At 39.8% G+C, this 15870-nt stretch overlaps 1 protein-coding gene across 1 annotated transcript in view; it reads left to right on the top strand.

Annotated features, from left to right (window-relative positions):
* The window catches only part of GALNT11 (UDP-N-acetyl-alpha-D-galactosamine:polypeptide N-acetylgalactosaminyltransferase 11 (GalNAc-T11)), a 63857-nt gene that overhangs the window by 6919 nt on the left and 41068 nt on the right, over positions 1-15870 (top strand). Inside the window, exons 2-4 of the mRNA XM_006873670.1 lie at positions 9078-9410; positions 13910-14033; positions 15197-15363. Coding sequence (XP_006873732.1) covers positions 9116-9410; positions 13910-14033; positions 15197-15363 — 586 coding nt within the window. The 5' untranslated portion in view covers positions 9078-9115. The remainder of the gene's footprint in view (positions 1-9077; positions 9411-13909; positions 14034-15196; positions 15364-15870) is intronic.

Below are 15870 nucleotides of genomic sequence, written 5' to 3'. Positions count from 1 at the left end.
GGTCAAGTTCATCAAATTGTATCAGATTACTCTTTTTTCCTTCTTCTTTCTTCTTCTAGTTGAGCTCTGATCATCCAGTCATTGAAGCCAGGTCAAGTGGGTATTATCGGCAAGTGTTGGTGTTCTTATGCATATGCCCTCCCTTCTTATCCAGCTGGACGCTTCATTCTCCACTCTAGTCTTCTGTAGCTATGTCTTTGATTTATTTTTTAACTTTTTTTGTGCTCAAAGAATATGGTCTGCCTGAGGCAAATTCTTTGATCCCACAAGGCACACTTCTTAATTAAGAGTTTACTTTTGCTCTGCCCTATCTGGGACCATTCTTCCCCAGATATTTGCAGTGCTCATGGCTTTACTGCATTCAGGTGTTAGCTCACATGCCACCTCAGTGAGGCCTTCCCCATCCAACATTTCATGTCCCGTCTTCTATTGCCCTTTCCCTGATATATTTTTCTCCTCAGCATATATCACTTTCAGTTATGTTATCAAATAGAAGGTTTGTCTTTGTTATCTAAAGCTGCTACGACAGAAATAACCACAAGTGGATGGTTTTAAGGAACAGAAATTTATTTTCTCCAACTTCCCCCTAAAACCCACTGCCATCCAATTAGTTCCGTCTCCTAGCAACCCTATGTAGAGTTTCCCAAGCTGTTGGTTTTTTTGGGGGAGCAGAAAGTCTCCTCTCCTCCCAAGCTAGAGTTTGGATTCAGGGTGCCAACTCAGGGCAAGCCTCTCTCTGTCAGTCCCCGGGAAGGTTCTGTCCTTAGGTTCTTTGGCAGTCATTTGTTTTGTAACTCCTCTCCATTTGTACCCCTGTGCTTGCTCCATCTGCTCCTTTATGTCTCAAAAGAGATTGATTTAAGACACATCCAACACTAATACTGCCTCATTAACATAGCAAAGAAATGCATTCCCAGATGGAATTATAATCAATCAGGCTGCTAACCTCAAAGTCAGCAGTTTGGAAACTACCAGCTTTTCCAAGGGAGAAAGATGAGACTTTCTCCTCCCGTAAAGACTTACAGCCTCGGAAACCCTGTGCAGGTTTGCTATGAATCAGAACCAACTCCACGGCACTTAACAACAAAACCCATTGCTGTGGAATCAATTCTGATTCATGGAGGCTCTCTGGAACATGATTGTTAAGTGCAGTCCACTCGTAGCAACCCTGCATAGTGTTTCTAAGTAGGGCCTGGTGGGCTTGAATCACTGATCTTGCAGTTCACACAGCTTTGCAGTCTGGCGCATTAACCCACAGTGTCACACCAGGACTCCTAGGATATTGTTGTTGTTGTTGTTAAGTGCCATTGAGTTAGTTCTGACACATAGTGACCCTGTATAGGGTTTCCAAGGAGCAGCTGGTGAGCTTGAACCACCAACCTTATAGTTCAAAGAGTTTTGCAGTCTGGTGCATTAACCCACAGCGTCACACCAGGACTCCTAGGATGTTGTTGTTGTTGTTGTTAAGTGCCATTGAGTTGGTTCTGACCCATAGTGACCCTGTGTAGGGTTTCCAAGGAGCAGCTGGTGAGCTTGAACCACCAACCTTATAGTTCAAAGAGTTTTGCAGTCTGGTGCATTAACCCACAGCGTCACACCAGGACTCCTAGGATGTTGTTGTTAAGTGCCATTGAGTTAGTTCTGACACATAGTGACCCTGTATAGGGTTTCCAAGGAGCAGCTGGTGAGCTTGAACCACCAACCTTATAGTTCAAAGAGTTTTGCAGTCTGGCGCATTAACCCACAGTGTCACACCAGGACTCCTAGGATGTTGTTGTTGTTAAGTGCCATTGAGTTGGTTCTGACCCATAGTGACCCTGTATAGGGTTTCCAAGGAGCAGCTGGTGAGCTTGAACCACCAACCTTATAGTTCAAAGAGTTTTGCAGTCTGGCGCATTAACCCACAGCGTCACACCAGGACTCCTAGGATGTTGTTGTTGTTGTTGTTAAGTGCCATTGAGTTGGTTCTGACCCATAGCGACCCTGTGTAGGGTTTCCAAGGAGCAGCTGGTGAACTTGAACCTCCAACCTTGCAGTTCAAACAGCTTTGCAGTCTGGCACATGTAGCCCACAGCACCACACCAGGCCTGGGCACTGCCCTAATGGGTTCTAAGTGGAAACCTCTACAGAAGCTGACTGCCACAACTTTCTCTCAGGGAGCGGCTCTGTGCTCACATTGCCACCTTTTGATCAGCAGCCAAGCATTTAACCACTGAGTCACCAGGGTTTCTTACCGTAGGCACAGAGTTTAGGGTTTATAGCACATCATTTGGGGACATAGAATTCAACTCATAACAAGCTTCTACCAGACTGCCACATCTCTGTCCCATGGATAAGCTCGTGGTTTGAACTGCCAACATTTTAGTTAACAGCCCAAGGCTTACTTAACCCACTGTACCACCAGGGCTCCTTGGTTTGAAGACACCAATCTATAAGTAAGCTTCTTGTTCCATCCTTGAAGAAGGGATTGGCTCCTTATGCAGAGCAACCTGTTAGTTACAGTCTGTAAGGAACAGGATTTCCTAGCCTATTAAGAAAGCAAAGCTTTCTGTTTCTGTTGTTTATTTGCTTGCTTGCTTGCCTGCCTTTTACCTACTTACCCAAGCAAATCTATTGGGAAGTTGCAATATGTCTTTCATTTGAAACCTAAAGTTTTACCTGAATGTCAGAACTCTATGCTTTCCAATTTTGCAGCTCTCGTTTTGTCTTTTCATTTACTCTGATTGGCTCTATTCATCTTGCTTAGGAACATTTTCTTCCACTGCTAATGTGTTTGTGCTTTTCTGTCCTTGAGCAAGTTTTTAACTGAAAAAGTGCCAACAATGGTCATGACAGCCTTTATTGATCCCCGAAGTTTTTTTTTGGTTGTCTGGTCATTTTCTACCTGCCTTCTGGGGTGAATTGCTGTTGGTAGGATTTTTGTTGTAGCTCTGGCTTTTTTGTTTGTTTTGTTTTAAACTTTGTTAAATTGACACAAAGTGAGATACCTAATCGTTCTTGGTTCAGGAAATTGAGCTATTTACCATCTTGCAGGCTTGTAGCCTAGAACAAGAAACAACAGGCTAGTAGCAGAACCTTTCACAAAACACTATTTTTGAAATGGAACTTGATGCTTATTTTACTTTGTTTTGATGTTTTGGTGATGATGATATTTTTTTTCAATTATTTTGAATAGTTTAGAAATAGCAAGCAATTTGTAAGTACTATCTTTTTGGAGATTTCTTCTATATTCACATTACTTATATAGAGTTTCACAAGCTCAGTAGTTCAAACTGACTAGCTGTTCCTCTGAAACCCTATGCATGGTCGCTATGAGTCCGAAACAACTTGAGGGCATTTAACAACAATCACATACAGGGTTTCAGACTCCTGGTGTGGTGTTGTAGGGTAAACACAGGACTGCGAACCTCAAGGTCTGCGATTCAAACCCACCAGCTGCTTTTCAGAAACCGTATGCAGGAAAGCTATGAGTCAGAACCAACTTCACAGCGCTTAACAACAACAACATACAAGGTTTCATGGTCCTGTGACAGTTCATTGAGAACATAGTATGTATTAGGCACTTCGAAAAAAGCCTCAGAAAACTGTGTGAGGCCTGCATGAAGACCTGGTATCAGAAAGCTTAGGGGAAAGTGTAGGATAAGCACTGGACTGCAAGATTGGTTTGAACTGCAAGGTTGTTGGTTCAAACTCACAAGCCGCGCCTCGGAAACCCTATACAAGGTCGCTGTCAATTGGAACCAACTGCGCAGCACTTAACAACAACAACAACAATGCCATACTTCTTGCCCTGCTTAATAGAGAAGTGTCAGGAGAGGCAAACAAGTATTTAAACTCTTTTCATTATAAATTTAAAATGTAACCATTAAATCTAGAATAGGCACTTATGGTAATACAGAAATGGCTACAATGACAGAATTTCCAGAGGTTCAAGCCGGATTCAGAAGAGGCCATGGAATGAGGGATATCATTGCTGATATCCAGTGGATCTTGGCAGACAGCAGAGAATACCAGAAATATGTTTACCTGTGCTTTATTGATTACACAGAGGCTTTTGATTGTGTGGATCATGACAAGCTATGGACAACATTGCGAAGTATGAGTATTTCAGAACACTTAAATTGTGCTCATGAGGAATCTGTACCTGGACCAAGAGGGAGCTGTTCGAACAGAACATGGGAACACTGAATGTTTTAAAATTAAGAAAGGTGTGTGACAAGGTTGTATTCTTTCACCATACTTATTCAACCTGTAAACTGAGCAAATAATCTAAGAATCTGGGTTCTATGAAGAAAAATGTGGCATCAGGATTGGAGGAAGACTCATTAACAACCAGAGATATGTAGATGATACGATCTTGTTTGCTGAAAGTGAAGAGGCTTAAAACATTTGCTGATGAAGATCAAAGAGCACAGCATTTGGTATGGATTACATCTCAACATAAAGAAAATAAAAATCCTCACCACTGGACCAATAAACAACATTCTTATCAATGGAGAAAAGATTGAAGTTGTCAAGGACTTCATTCTTCTTGGATCAACTATCAATACTCACGGAAGCAGCAGTCAAGAATTCAAATGATATATTGCATTAGGCAAATGTGCTGCACAAGACCTTTATAAAATGTTGAAGAGCAAAGATGTCAGCTTGAGGACTAAGGTGCACCTGACCCAAGTCATTGTATTTTCAATAACCTCATATGCATGCGAAAGCTTATCCAGCTGAATAAAGAAGACTGTAGAATTGATGCTTTTGAGTTATGGTGTTGGAGAATACTGAAAGTGATGCTTTTGAGTTATGGTGTTGGAAGAGAATACTGAAAGTGCCATGGTTGCCAAAAGAACCAACAGATCCGTTTTGGAAGAAGTGCAGCCAGAGTGCTCCTTGGAGGCCAATATGGCCAAATTTCATCTCTCATACTTTGGACATACTGTCAGGAGGGACCAGTCACTGGAGAAGGATATTATGTTTGGTAAGGTGGAGGGTCAGAGACAAAGAGTAAGACCCCCAATGAGATGGATTGGCCAAGTGGCATCAATGGACTCAAGCGTGGCAACAGTGGTGAGTCTGGCCCAGGATCGGGCAGTGTTTCATTCTGCTGTGCATAAGGTCGCTATGAGTCGGTTCCAACTCAATGGCACCTAACAACAACAACAACAGGCACTTGTTGTTAAGTGCCATCCCCACCTTGGATACGGTCTCCAAGACTATAAATCTTTTCGGGAGTAGTAGCTGTATCTTTCTCTTGAGAAGCAGCTGGTAGACCCAAACCGTTGACCTTGTGGTTCGAAGTCCAGTGTTTATTATACAGGGCTACTGTGCTCCCTAGAATAGGCACTGTTATTGCTATTGTTAGGTGTCATTGAGTTGGTTCCGATCCATAGTGATCTTATACACAACAGAACAAAACTGCCCAGTCCTGTACTAGCCTCACAGTTGTTGTTAAGCTTGAGCCCATTGCTGCTGCCACTGTGGCAGTGTATCTCGTTGGGGTCTTCTGGTTTTTGCTGACCCTCCACTTTACCTTCTCCAGGGACTGGTCCCTCCTAATAATGTGTCTGAAGCATAAGAGACTAAGCCTAGTAATCTGGTGTCTAAGGAGCATTCTGGTTGTACTTCTTCCAACACAAATTTGTTTCTTCTTCTGGCAGTCCATGATACTTTTAATATTCTTCTCCAACACTACACCTCAAATGCATCAATTCTATGATCTTCCTTATTCACTGTCCAAGTGTCACATGCATATAAGACTATTGAAAATAAGGTCAGGCACACTTTAGTCCTCAAACTGATGTCTTTGCTTTTGAACACTTTAAAGAGATCTTATGTAGCAGATTTGCCTAATGCAGTACATCATTTGATTTTCTGACTGCTGTTTTCATGAGTGTTGATGGTGGGTCCTAGCCAAAATCAAGTTTTTGACAGCTTCAATCTTTTGCCCATTTATCATGATGTTATTTATTGATCTAGTATTGAGAATTTTTGCCTTCTTTAAGTTGAGGTGCAATCCATACTGATGGCTGTGGTCTTTGATCTTTATCACTAAGTATTTTAAGTCCTTTTCGGTTTTAGCAAGCAAGGTTGTATTATCTGTGTATCTCAGGTTGCTAATGAGTCTTTTTCCAATCCTGATGCCATGTTGTTCTTCTAATAATCCAGTTTCTTAGATATTTGCTCAGCATACAGATTCAATAGGTATGGTGAAAAAATGCAACCATGGTGCATACCATTCCTAATTTTAGAATAGGCACTGGGGCAGGTTTGATCTTGGTTTGGAAATAGAATTTTTTTTTTCAAGCTGCTTTTTTTTTTTTTTTTAATTGTGACTTGAGTGAAGGTTCACAGAGCAGATCATCAGTTTTGCATTCAATAAATCATAGACTTCATTTCTTCTCAATGAGTGCAGTCCCCTCAGTGTAATAATCAGTTAATCTACTGCATTTGTGTTTCCCTTCCTCCTTTTACAACCCTTCTGAATTTTGCCTTAGGTAACTGCTTCCCTTTTGATCTTGAATGGTTGACATTCCCTGATGTGCATACCCCCCTAGTGCTGTGGCACTCTCCCCCCTCCTCCCCATTGATCTCACTACTGCTTAGCTGAAATTGAGCAATGAGGGTGAGTTCAGTTCCAGGCCTAAAGGTTTCCTTCAGTCTCTTTCTGACCAGTAAGTCTGATCTTTTTATAATTTTGAGTTTTGTTTCACATTTTCTCTTTTCTCCCACTCTATCCAAAACTTTCGATTGTGATGCCTTTCAGAACCGTTAGTAGTGATAGCCAAGCACCATGTGTTTCTTCTGATCTCCGGGTTGTGGAGACTGATGTTCATGTGTTCCATTAGTTCACTGATGGGTTTCATCATTCTTCTTTCCTCCATGTAGGGAGAGACCAATAGTTGCACCTTAGATGGCTGCTCATGATTTTTAAGATCCCAGTAGCTACTCCCTAAAGTAGGATGTCTTTGTGGACTGTTATGCCAGTTGATCATGTTGTGCCTCAAGACTGTAGGTCTGAGCCCCTAGACCCAGCAACTCATACCCTCAAGGTGTTTGATAATGTCTAAGAAGTTTTCCTAATTTTGCTCCTTGTTTGTTTCACCACATTATTGAGCATGTTTGTAGTAAAGGTACCCATGTACACAGATCCTCTGTCAAATCTTTGTTTGTGGATATACTACTGTCCTCCCATTCAGCCAGTGTATCCATCTATGTATCTGTCCGTAGGTCACTGTGATAAGCAGGGTTGTGTATGTAGCAGTATTTACCTCTGTTCTCTTTAACTCTTGAGCTCCTCCCTGTGTTTTCCCCTGCCTTCATCATTCTTCTGCCAACTTCCTTCTTGTTGCCTTCCCTGTTATCCAAGTTAACACATGTCTACCCTCTAGCTGGAGTCCTGGTTTGGTGCTGTATGATGATCACTGGATTACTAACTGTAAGGTCAGCAGTTCAAACCCACCACCTGCCCCTTAGAAGTCTCGTACAAGGTCAGTGTGACTCACAATCAACTTGATAACACTTAACAACAATAACCACCATGATGCTGTGGGTTAAGACACTGGACTGCAAAGTAGGTTTGAATCACAAGGTTGGTGGTTCAAGCTCACTAGCTGCTTCTCGGAACCCTATACAGGGTTGCTATGGGTCGGAACCGACTTGACAACACTTACCAACAACAACAGCCAGTGAATGGAGTCCTGGTGTGGCGCTACGGGATAATGCACTGGACCGCAAAGTCAGTTTGAACTGCAAATTCACCAGCCACTCTTCAGAAACCCTATACAGGATCACTATGAGTCAGAACGGAGTCAGTGACACTTGGGAACAACAACGAGTCAGAAGTGACTCGTTAGCACTTAACACCAACAGCCAGTGAATGATCTCCTTGCTGTCCCACCCTGGTAGCTATCAAAGAATGTTTCTTTTAGTATGAAAACCTTTTCTTGACTTCCTACAATGATGGTCTCATTCAACATTTGCCCCTTTGTGATTTATTAATTTCATCCAGCATAATTAACTCCAGATTCATCCATGTTATGTTATGAGATGTTCAAGCTGCTTTTTTTAAAGAACAAAGTGAAGGTTTGCTGACAAGATCATCAGCTTTATGTTCAGCAAATTACATATTTTGTTCCATCTCAATGATTAAAATCCCCTCCCTGCAACAATAGTTGTCCGACTTCCTCCCTGTGTCTTCCCATTTGCAGCAAAAATATTTGATGTGCACATATAAAACAAAAAAAATATATATATATTCAGTTAAATGCCCAAAGGGCACTCACATTCTGCAAGCCAGTGTCCTGTCTGCCAACATAGCTCCTGACTCAGTCCGAGGGCCTCGAGCCCGCCTTATTGTCCCGGTGCCACTGTCTGCCACTGTCTCTGATGCAGTCACTGTTCTAGGTAGGGCTCTCATGTCCACTCATGTGTTTCCTTCTTCATAGTTCTGGAATCATCTATTCTTGAAACGAAAGATTAATTACTCCCCTTTTAGTTACCCATCTTCTACAGTTATAGTTGTGACAATCAGAATTAGTACTGCTAACTCTCACTCACAATTAAATCATAAAATCACATCACCATCAGCCCCCATACCCTTCACCAGCTCCATCTAGAACACAAGTTGCTTATTTTTAAGAACAGATTTTGAAATCTTGAGTTCAGAAAAGAATTTTTTGACTTTAGATTTGAAAGGGACCTTAGATCTACCATCACAATACACATATCATATGTATTTTCCTCAAGAAAAGTTAAACCTGAAAAAAATTACCAAATTGAAAGCAATCCAGCACAAAGGTGAAGAAATACCCATCAACACAAGTTAACAACCATGCCAACTCTTTTGCTGCCATTGGTCAGCTGAGCACCAACACATTCGCCTATGGCTTTAATTTTTTGCCCTTTTTATTTTCAGTACTATCCAGAAATCTGTGTCTGTTTGATTCTTTGTCAAGGGCACACACAGGGTGTTAAGTAAATGATTTAGAAGTACTACTTGGAGGTTTGGAAAACTGTGAACATGAATTTGGTCGATGATTTACATGTGTAGTAAGCTATCTAACAGGTTTTTCCTTTTATTTTAGGAAACTGAAAATGGCCTTTCAGCTATGCTAGGTCTATAATGGGAAGCGTCACAGTTCGATATTTCTGTTATGGATGCCTTTTTACATCTGTGACCTGGACAGCTCTACTTTTTGTGTATTTCAACTTCAGTGAGGTGACTCAGCCACTTAAGAATGTGCCCATCAAGGGGTCTGGGCCCCATGGGCCTTTCCCCAAAAAATTCTATCCCCGGTTCACACGAGGTCCAGGTCGAGTCTTAGAACCACAGTTCAAATCAAAGAAGATGGATGACGTGATAGATAATCGTATTGAAGACCCAGAAAAAGGCAATGTGAAATTCTCTCCTGAATTGGGTAAGTTTGGTTTTTATTGGCGGCCATTTCAAAGTTTTTGATTATTGGCAGGTCAAGTTTAATTTTGCTTTCAATCATATGTTGCTCAAGGGAATTGTAAATGTGTCATTTTTTCCCCTGCCACTGCATTTTGTCTTGAATGGTGCTTAATAGCGCTTATTGCATTTCATCGCCCTAAATCATGAGGATATATCATTTTAGCATACCTTGGCAAAGCTGTATTTTATTTTGTCCAATTCTGATTTCAGTGTGAGAGCATGGAAGAAAGCAACAAGTTCTAACGAAAGGAAAACAAAAAAAGGGGAAGGAAAATGGGAGATTTTGATTGCTAGAATTATTGAGGGAAATAAGTGATTGAAAGGTAACTCAAATGTATTCAACTAATTTTGAAAGGCAGATTTAATAAAAACCAACATAAGGCAATGGGCTTAGAAATAATCTGAGACTACTTACATTCAGTAGAATTTCTATTTAAAAGAATTATGAAAGCATTGAACTATATAAAAGGAGCCCAGGTGGCACAGTGGTTAAATATTGGACTACTAACCTTAAGGTTGGCAGTTCAAACCCACCAGCTAGTTCATGGGAGAAAGCTGAGGCAGGCAGTTTGCTTCCATAAAGATTTAGAGTCTTGGAAACCCTGAAGGAGCGGTCTTCCTCAGTCCTGCAAGGTCACTGAGTTGGAATCGACTTGATGTCAGTAGGTTTGGGGGACTATATATTAAATGTAGGAGATCATTTAATCTGATCATAAAGTAGAAAATTTGCTTTTTTCTTTTAAAATTTTATTCTGTCCCATTTGGAAGTAAGAACTGACTGTGTGTCTTGGAACACTGCAATTCTAGAGGTCTCTTATAAAATTAAGCAGACTTTATTTTAAGGAATTAATGTGCCATTTTGGCTCAATTTACAATATAAAAATAGAACTTTGGTCTTGTCATAGAAGCATCCAGTAGCAAGTAATCTAAGAGTAAAAACATACAGAGAGATTTTGAGAGGTCTTTAATTACTCTCTAAGGAGCTTTTGTAGCTTAGTGGTTATGAATCGGACTGCTAACCTCAAGGTCGGCAGTTCGAAACTACCAGTTGTTCCATGGGAGAAAGATGAGGCTTTCTGCTCCCGTAAAGATTTGCAGCCTCAGAAACCCTGTGCAGAGTCACTATGAGTCGGAACCGACTCCACAGTACTTAACAACAACTTAATTACTCTCTAATATGTGAAGGTGAATGTTTTTTAAAATTACATGAGGAAACGGAAGGCAATACCTACTTCAGTTTTATAAAATACCCTTTATCTTTCCCAAATAGCCACATGTTGATAGTGGTTGTGTGCCACCAAGTTGTTCTGACTCAGGGTTTCTGAGGCTATAAATCTTTACGGAAGCAGAAAACCTCATCTTGCGCCTGCAGAGTGACTGGTAGATTTGAACTACTGACCTTGCAGTTAGCAGCCCAGCTCATAATCCACTATGCTGCCTGGGCTTCTAAAATAACCAGGTAGACATTTTGTAAGCTTTAATGGGAAAGTTTCTAGTACTTTCACTTATTTGCACTTTGGTTAAGCTTTTGTAAACATGCAGTTTGGGTTTACAATTCTGAATGGATTTTGTGTTTGTCTTTTAAAGAAGTAGTGAGAGAATTGTAAATAATTTGAAGTGACAAAATCTAACTGAAAAACTAAATTCCACATAGAAAATCACAAAGAACCCATTTAAAATTAATACACGAATTTACCAAAGTTGCAGAGTACATCACTAATGTGCAAAAGTCAGTCATATTTCTATGCACTAGCAATGAACAATCCAAAAATGAGATAAGAAGATAATTCCACTGACAAAGGTTCAAAAAGAATAAAATTGTTAGGAATAAATTTAGCCAGAGATATAAGACTTGTCCACTGAAAACTATAAAACATTCTTGAAAGAAATTAAAGACTTATATAAACAGAGCCCTGGGGTGGTGCTGTAGCATGAACACGGGACTGCAAAGTCTATTTGAACTGCAGGGTTGGCAGTTCACACTCACCAGCCACTCCACGGAACCCCTATACAGCATCACTGTGAGTCGGAACCGACTGGACGGCAATTAACACCACCAGTATAAATGGAAAGACATCTTGGATTCATGGACTGGAAAACTTAGTAAAGTGCTACTACTACCCGAAACCATCTGTAGATTGAATGCAATCACTGTCAAAACCCCAGTGATTTTTTTTGTAGAGACAGAAAAGCTGATCCTAAAACTCATGTGGAATTTGTAAGGAACCCTAAAGAGCTAAAACAAGCTTCAAAAAAGACAAGCTATGTAACTCATACTTCCTAATTTCAAAACTTTTCAAAGCAGTGTGAAACTTGTATAGTGATAGTCGTATGGATCAATGGATTTTTTATAGGGATACCATGACCATTTAGTGGAGAAAGAATAGTGTTTTCAACAAGTTGTACTGGGACAACTGGATATCCAAATGCAAAAGAATGAAGTTGGACCCATACCTCACACTAGATACAAAAATGAACCCAAAACAGATCAAATAACTAAATATAAGAGATAATACTCTTAGGAGAAACGATAAGAATAAACCTTCAGGACCTTGAATTTAATACGAGTTTCTTAAATATAGCATGAAAAGCATGAACAACAAAAGAATAAAATAAATTGGATTTCATAAAAACTGAACTGTCAAAAAAGTGGAAAGACAACTGACAGAACAGGAAAATATATTTCCAAGTAATGTATTTGCTAAGCCCTGTATCCATAATTCTCTTATAACTCAACAACAAATAGATAAACAACCAAATTTTAAATTGACAAAAGAATTGAATAGACATTCTTCAAAAAAGATGTACAAAGTAAAGAGACGAAGTGTCACATCCTGGCTTCCAAGGAGCATTCTGACTATACTTCCTCCAAGACAAATATGTTTGTTCTTCTGACAGTCCACAGTCCTTTCAATATTCTTTGCAAACTCCATAATTCAAATGCATCAATTTTTCTCTGATCTTTCTTAGTCACTGCTCAACTTACATATGCGTATGAGGCGACTGAAAACACCCTGGCTTGGGTCATGCACATCTTAGTCCTCAAAGTGACATCTTTGCTCTCTAACACTATAAAGAGGCCCTTGGCAGCAGATTTGTCCTGTTGCAATCCCTCCTTTGATTTCCGGACTGCTGCTTCCATGAGCATAGATTGTGGACCCCAGCAAAATGAAGTCTTTGACAGCTTCAATCTTTTTTCCATTTACTATGATGTTATTTATTGGTCCTGTTGTGAAGATCTGATTTCATTACATTGAGGTGTAATCTGTACTGAAGGCTGTAAACAGCCTTTGATCTTCATCAGTAAGTATTTCAATCCTCTTCACTTCCAGCAAGCAAGATCTTGTCATCTGCGTATCACAGGTTGTTAATGAGTTTTCCTCCAGTCCTGAGGCCCCATTTCAGTATTTCCCAGAGTAAATCTGGGACCACTAGTCAAGTGTTCAGTGTGGTCAGAAAAACTGGAGAGACAATTGGGTTCTATGTCTTGACCCTCACCTGGATCGCTACGAAGCATCTAATATACTAAAGGGTCAGAGTTCTCCTGCCAAGAAAAAGCTACTTGACTTTTAAAATCCAATAGTTCCCTAATTTATTTGCCCATGAAATCCATTTTTTTCTCTTAATATCTATTAATACCCAGTAGAATTAGTTTTCCATGAACAGACTTTGGGAAATGTTGTTACAAGCGAGTGGCTCTGTAAGGAGAAAAGGTTTGATATGGGAGAGAGCAGCAGCAGCGGACTACTACTGCACACAAAGGTAAGATTTCTAACAGACTATTAGAATGCTGTTGTTCAGTGACGTCGAGTCCGTTCTGACTCTTAGAGATTCTGTATAGGGTTTCCAAGGAGCAGGTGGTGGGTTTACACCACTGACTTTGAGGTTAGCAGTACTTAACCCTGCGGCACCACACCAGAATATTACAATAGGAACATTAAATTAGAGTGGTTTTGATGAGATCTGTGGAAGAACTTTTTTGATTGTGAGGCTGATTTAAGTCAGGAATCAGAAAAGTTATGGCAGCTCTTCCTGAGGGATTTATCAATAGTCTTTGATAAAGGAGGCCTCATGGAAAAAACTAACCTGTAACTGGGGCCGGTTGAGGTCCATTGTGTTCAATGGTCTTGCTTTTGTGGAAAAATCATCATTAAATTTCTCTTTTTCTTAGTCACGGGTAAATTTTTTTCTGGATTATGATAAAATTTTCTTAAGATTAAGACTGGTAAACAGGTTTCCTTTATGGTTAGTTTGCACTTGGTTTAAACTAGACTGATAATTTGACCTTAACCTCAATTTATTTTTTTGAAACTGGATACAACGTAGATTTTGAGAAACCTGGCTATCACCTGGTTATAATGCGATAAAGTGAAGATTTTTTCAAGATGATGATATAATAACAGTAACTTTAGTAATTCTTTCCAGATTTAATACACTGAATATAACTTCCTTCTTTTGCAGGTATGATTTTTAATGAACATGATCAGGAGTTGAGAGACTTGGGCTATCAGAAACATGCCTTTAATATGCTTATTAGTAACCGCCTGGGCTATCATAGAGATGTGCCAGATACAAGGAATCCAGCGTATGTTCCTCATTAGCTTCTGTTAATCCTTGTTAGTAACACTCTGCCTGTAGTGCCAGTCACACCAAGTCCTGAGGGTGGGTGTAGGAATAGCATTTTGCTTTCCTTTTTCAGCATACCAGAAATCCTAAGATCGATGATTATTCTCATTACACGTGAAGCCAAATGATCTGAGATTGTACTCAAAAAGTTCTAGAGCTTACTTGTGTCTTGCTTAAAACTTCAAATCATGTGGGAAAGAGAAGGGAGGTGCTAATTATGTATAATTAAATAATCATCTGACCTTATTTTTTATAGTATTCATGGCAAAAGGACTGAAAGTTAGTGAAGAACATTCTTGTAATTTCTCCATTCTGTTTTCATTTTATGTAATTTTTCCCCAGAGTTTTTATTTCCTTCTGAGACTTTTAGCATGGTCTGTAATTCCACAGACACATTTGTTGGGCACCTTCTGTATGCTGAACACTGCATTAGGCCCTACAAGGAAGGAGAGTAAAACACAGTCCCTGGGTCCACAAGGCTGAGTCTAGCAGACAAGGCAGAGAGTAAACAAGTAATTACAGTTGCCCCTGTATATGAGCTGTAATAGGAATCAGTCATATGGGAGCACAAGAAGCAGAGAGGACAGGGAGGTGTCATAGAAGAGCAGTGATTCAACGAAGGTGTCTCTATGCACAGGGAGCAGCATATAAAAAACAGAGGCAAAAACTGTGTGGTTTGTTTAAGAGACTGAAATGTAGTTCACTTTGGCCATAGTGGGAGACTGGCAAGAGGCCAGTAGGTACGTAGAGCAGAAACTGGAGGACTTGTATGCCATGTGAATTTTACCTTTTAAGTTAAAGGGTTTTATTGTTGTTTAAAGCCACCTACGTATTTTTATGAAAAAGGTGCTTACATGGCACTAATTTTTTTATCTTGATATATTATAGTTATTTAAATTGTTTTATAAATTATTGAGCTAAAAATAAAAATTTTTTTAAACTAAGTTTAATGTTAAACAGAACGGCAAGTATATAATAAGGGAGAAGGTATTAAAAATATAAAAATTTTTAATAAAAAGCTACATTAAAAAAAAATCTTTATAATGAAGTAAGAAAGCTGTTGAATGTGTTAACATTTGAGCCTTTGACAATGTCACAATTTTCTCTTACTTATCTTTGCAGATGTAAAGAAAAGTCTTACCCGGCTGATCTTCCGATTGCTAGTGTTGTTATCTGTTTCTACAATGAAGCGTTTTCTGCCCTGCTCCGGACAGTACACAGTGTCATAGACCGGACTCCAGCACACCTTCTTCATGAGATCATTCTCGTAGATGATGACAGTGATTTTGGTAAGGAGTGTTGTAACTGGTAATACTGGATCTAGGCTGTCTTTTACTAGAGTATTGACAGACATTCATAAAGCTGACCATTCAAGTACACAGATGACTCTTCAGCATGCAATTGTACCTAAACCAATGACAAATACATGCTTATTCATTGAATATTGGACAGTTCTGAAGAAACGACATTATCATTGTAATCTGCTTGCAAACTGCTCCCCAAATTTAGCCTTTGAAATGTTTCCCTTTGTTATGCCCAGAATTCGGGGTCCCCAAAGACCACCCAGGAGCCATGTACCAATGCAAATACATCAGGGTTGTTTAATCAAGCTCGAGCCAGGTCTCTAACCTTATCCGACATTTCGAAATAGGGAAAGAGCCCCGAATTCATTGTCTGCAGGGTTTTTATAGAATTTTCAAACAGCTCAGGTTTCTCAGCTTTACAATCTTTGGATTGGTTAACAATTGGCAAACTATGAGATGTTACAGTTTAATTGGTCAGGACTGGTGGTCTTT

This window comes from Chrysochloris asiatica, unplaced genomic scaffold, assembly GCF_000296735.1.
Source record: "Chrysochloris asiatica unplaced genomic scaffold, ChrAsi1.0 scaffold00249, whole genome shotgun sequence".
Classification (NCBI taxonomy): Eukaryota; Metazoa; Chordata; class Mammalia; order Afrosoricida; family Chrysochloridae; genus Chrysochloris; species Chrysochloris asiatica.
This window is presented reverse-complemented; position numbering and strand designations above follow the sequence as displayed.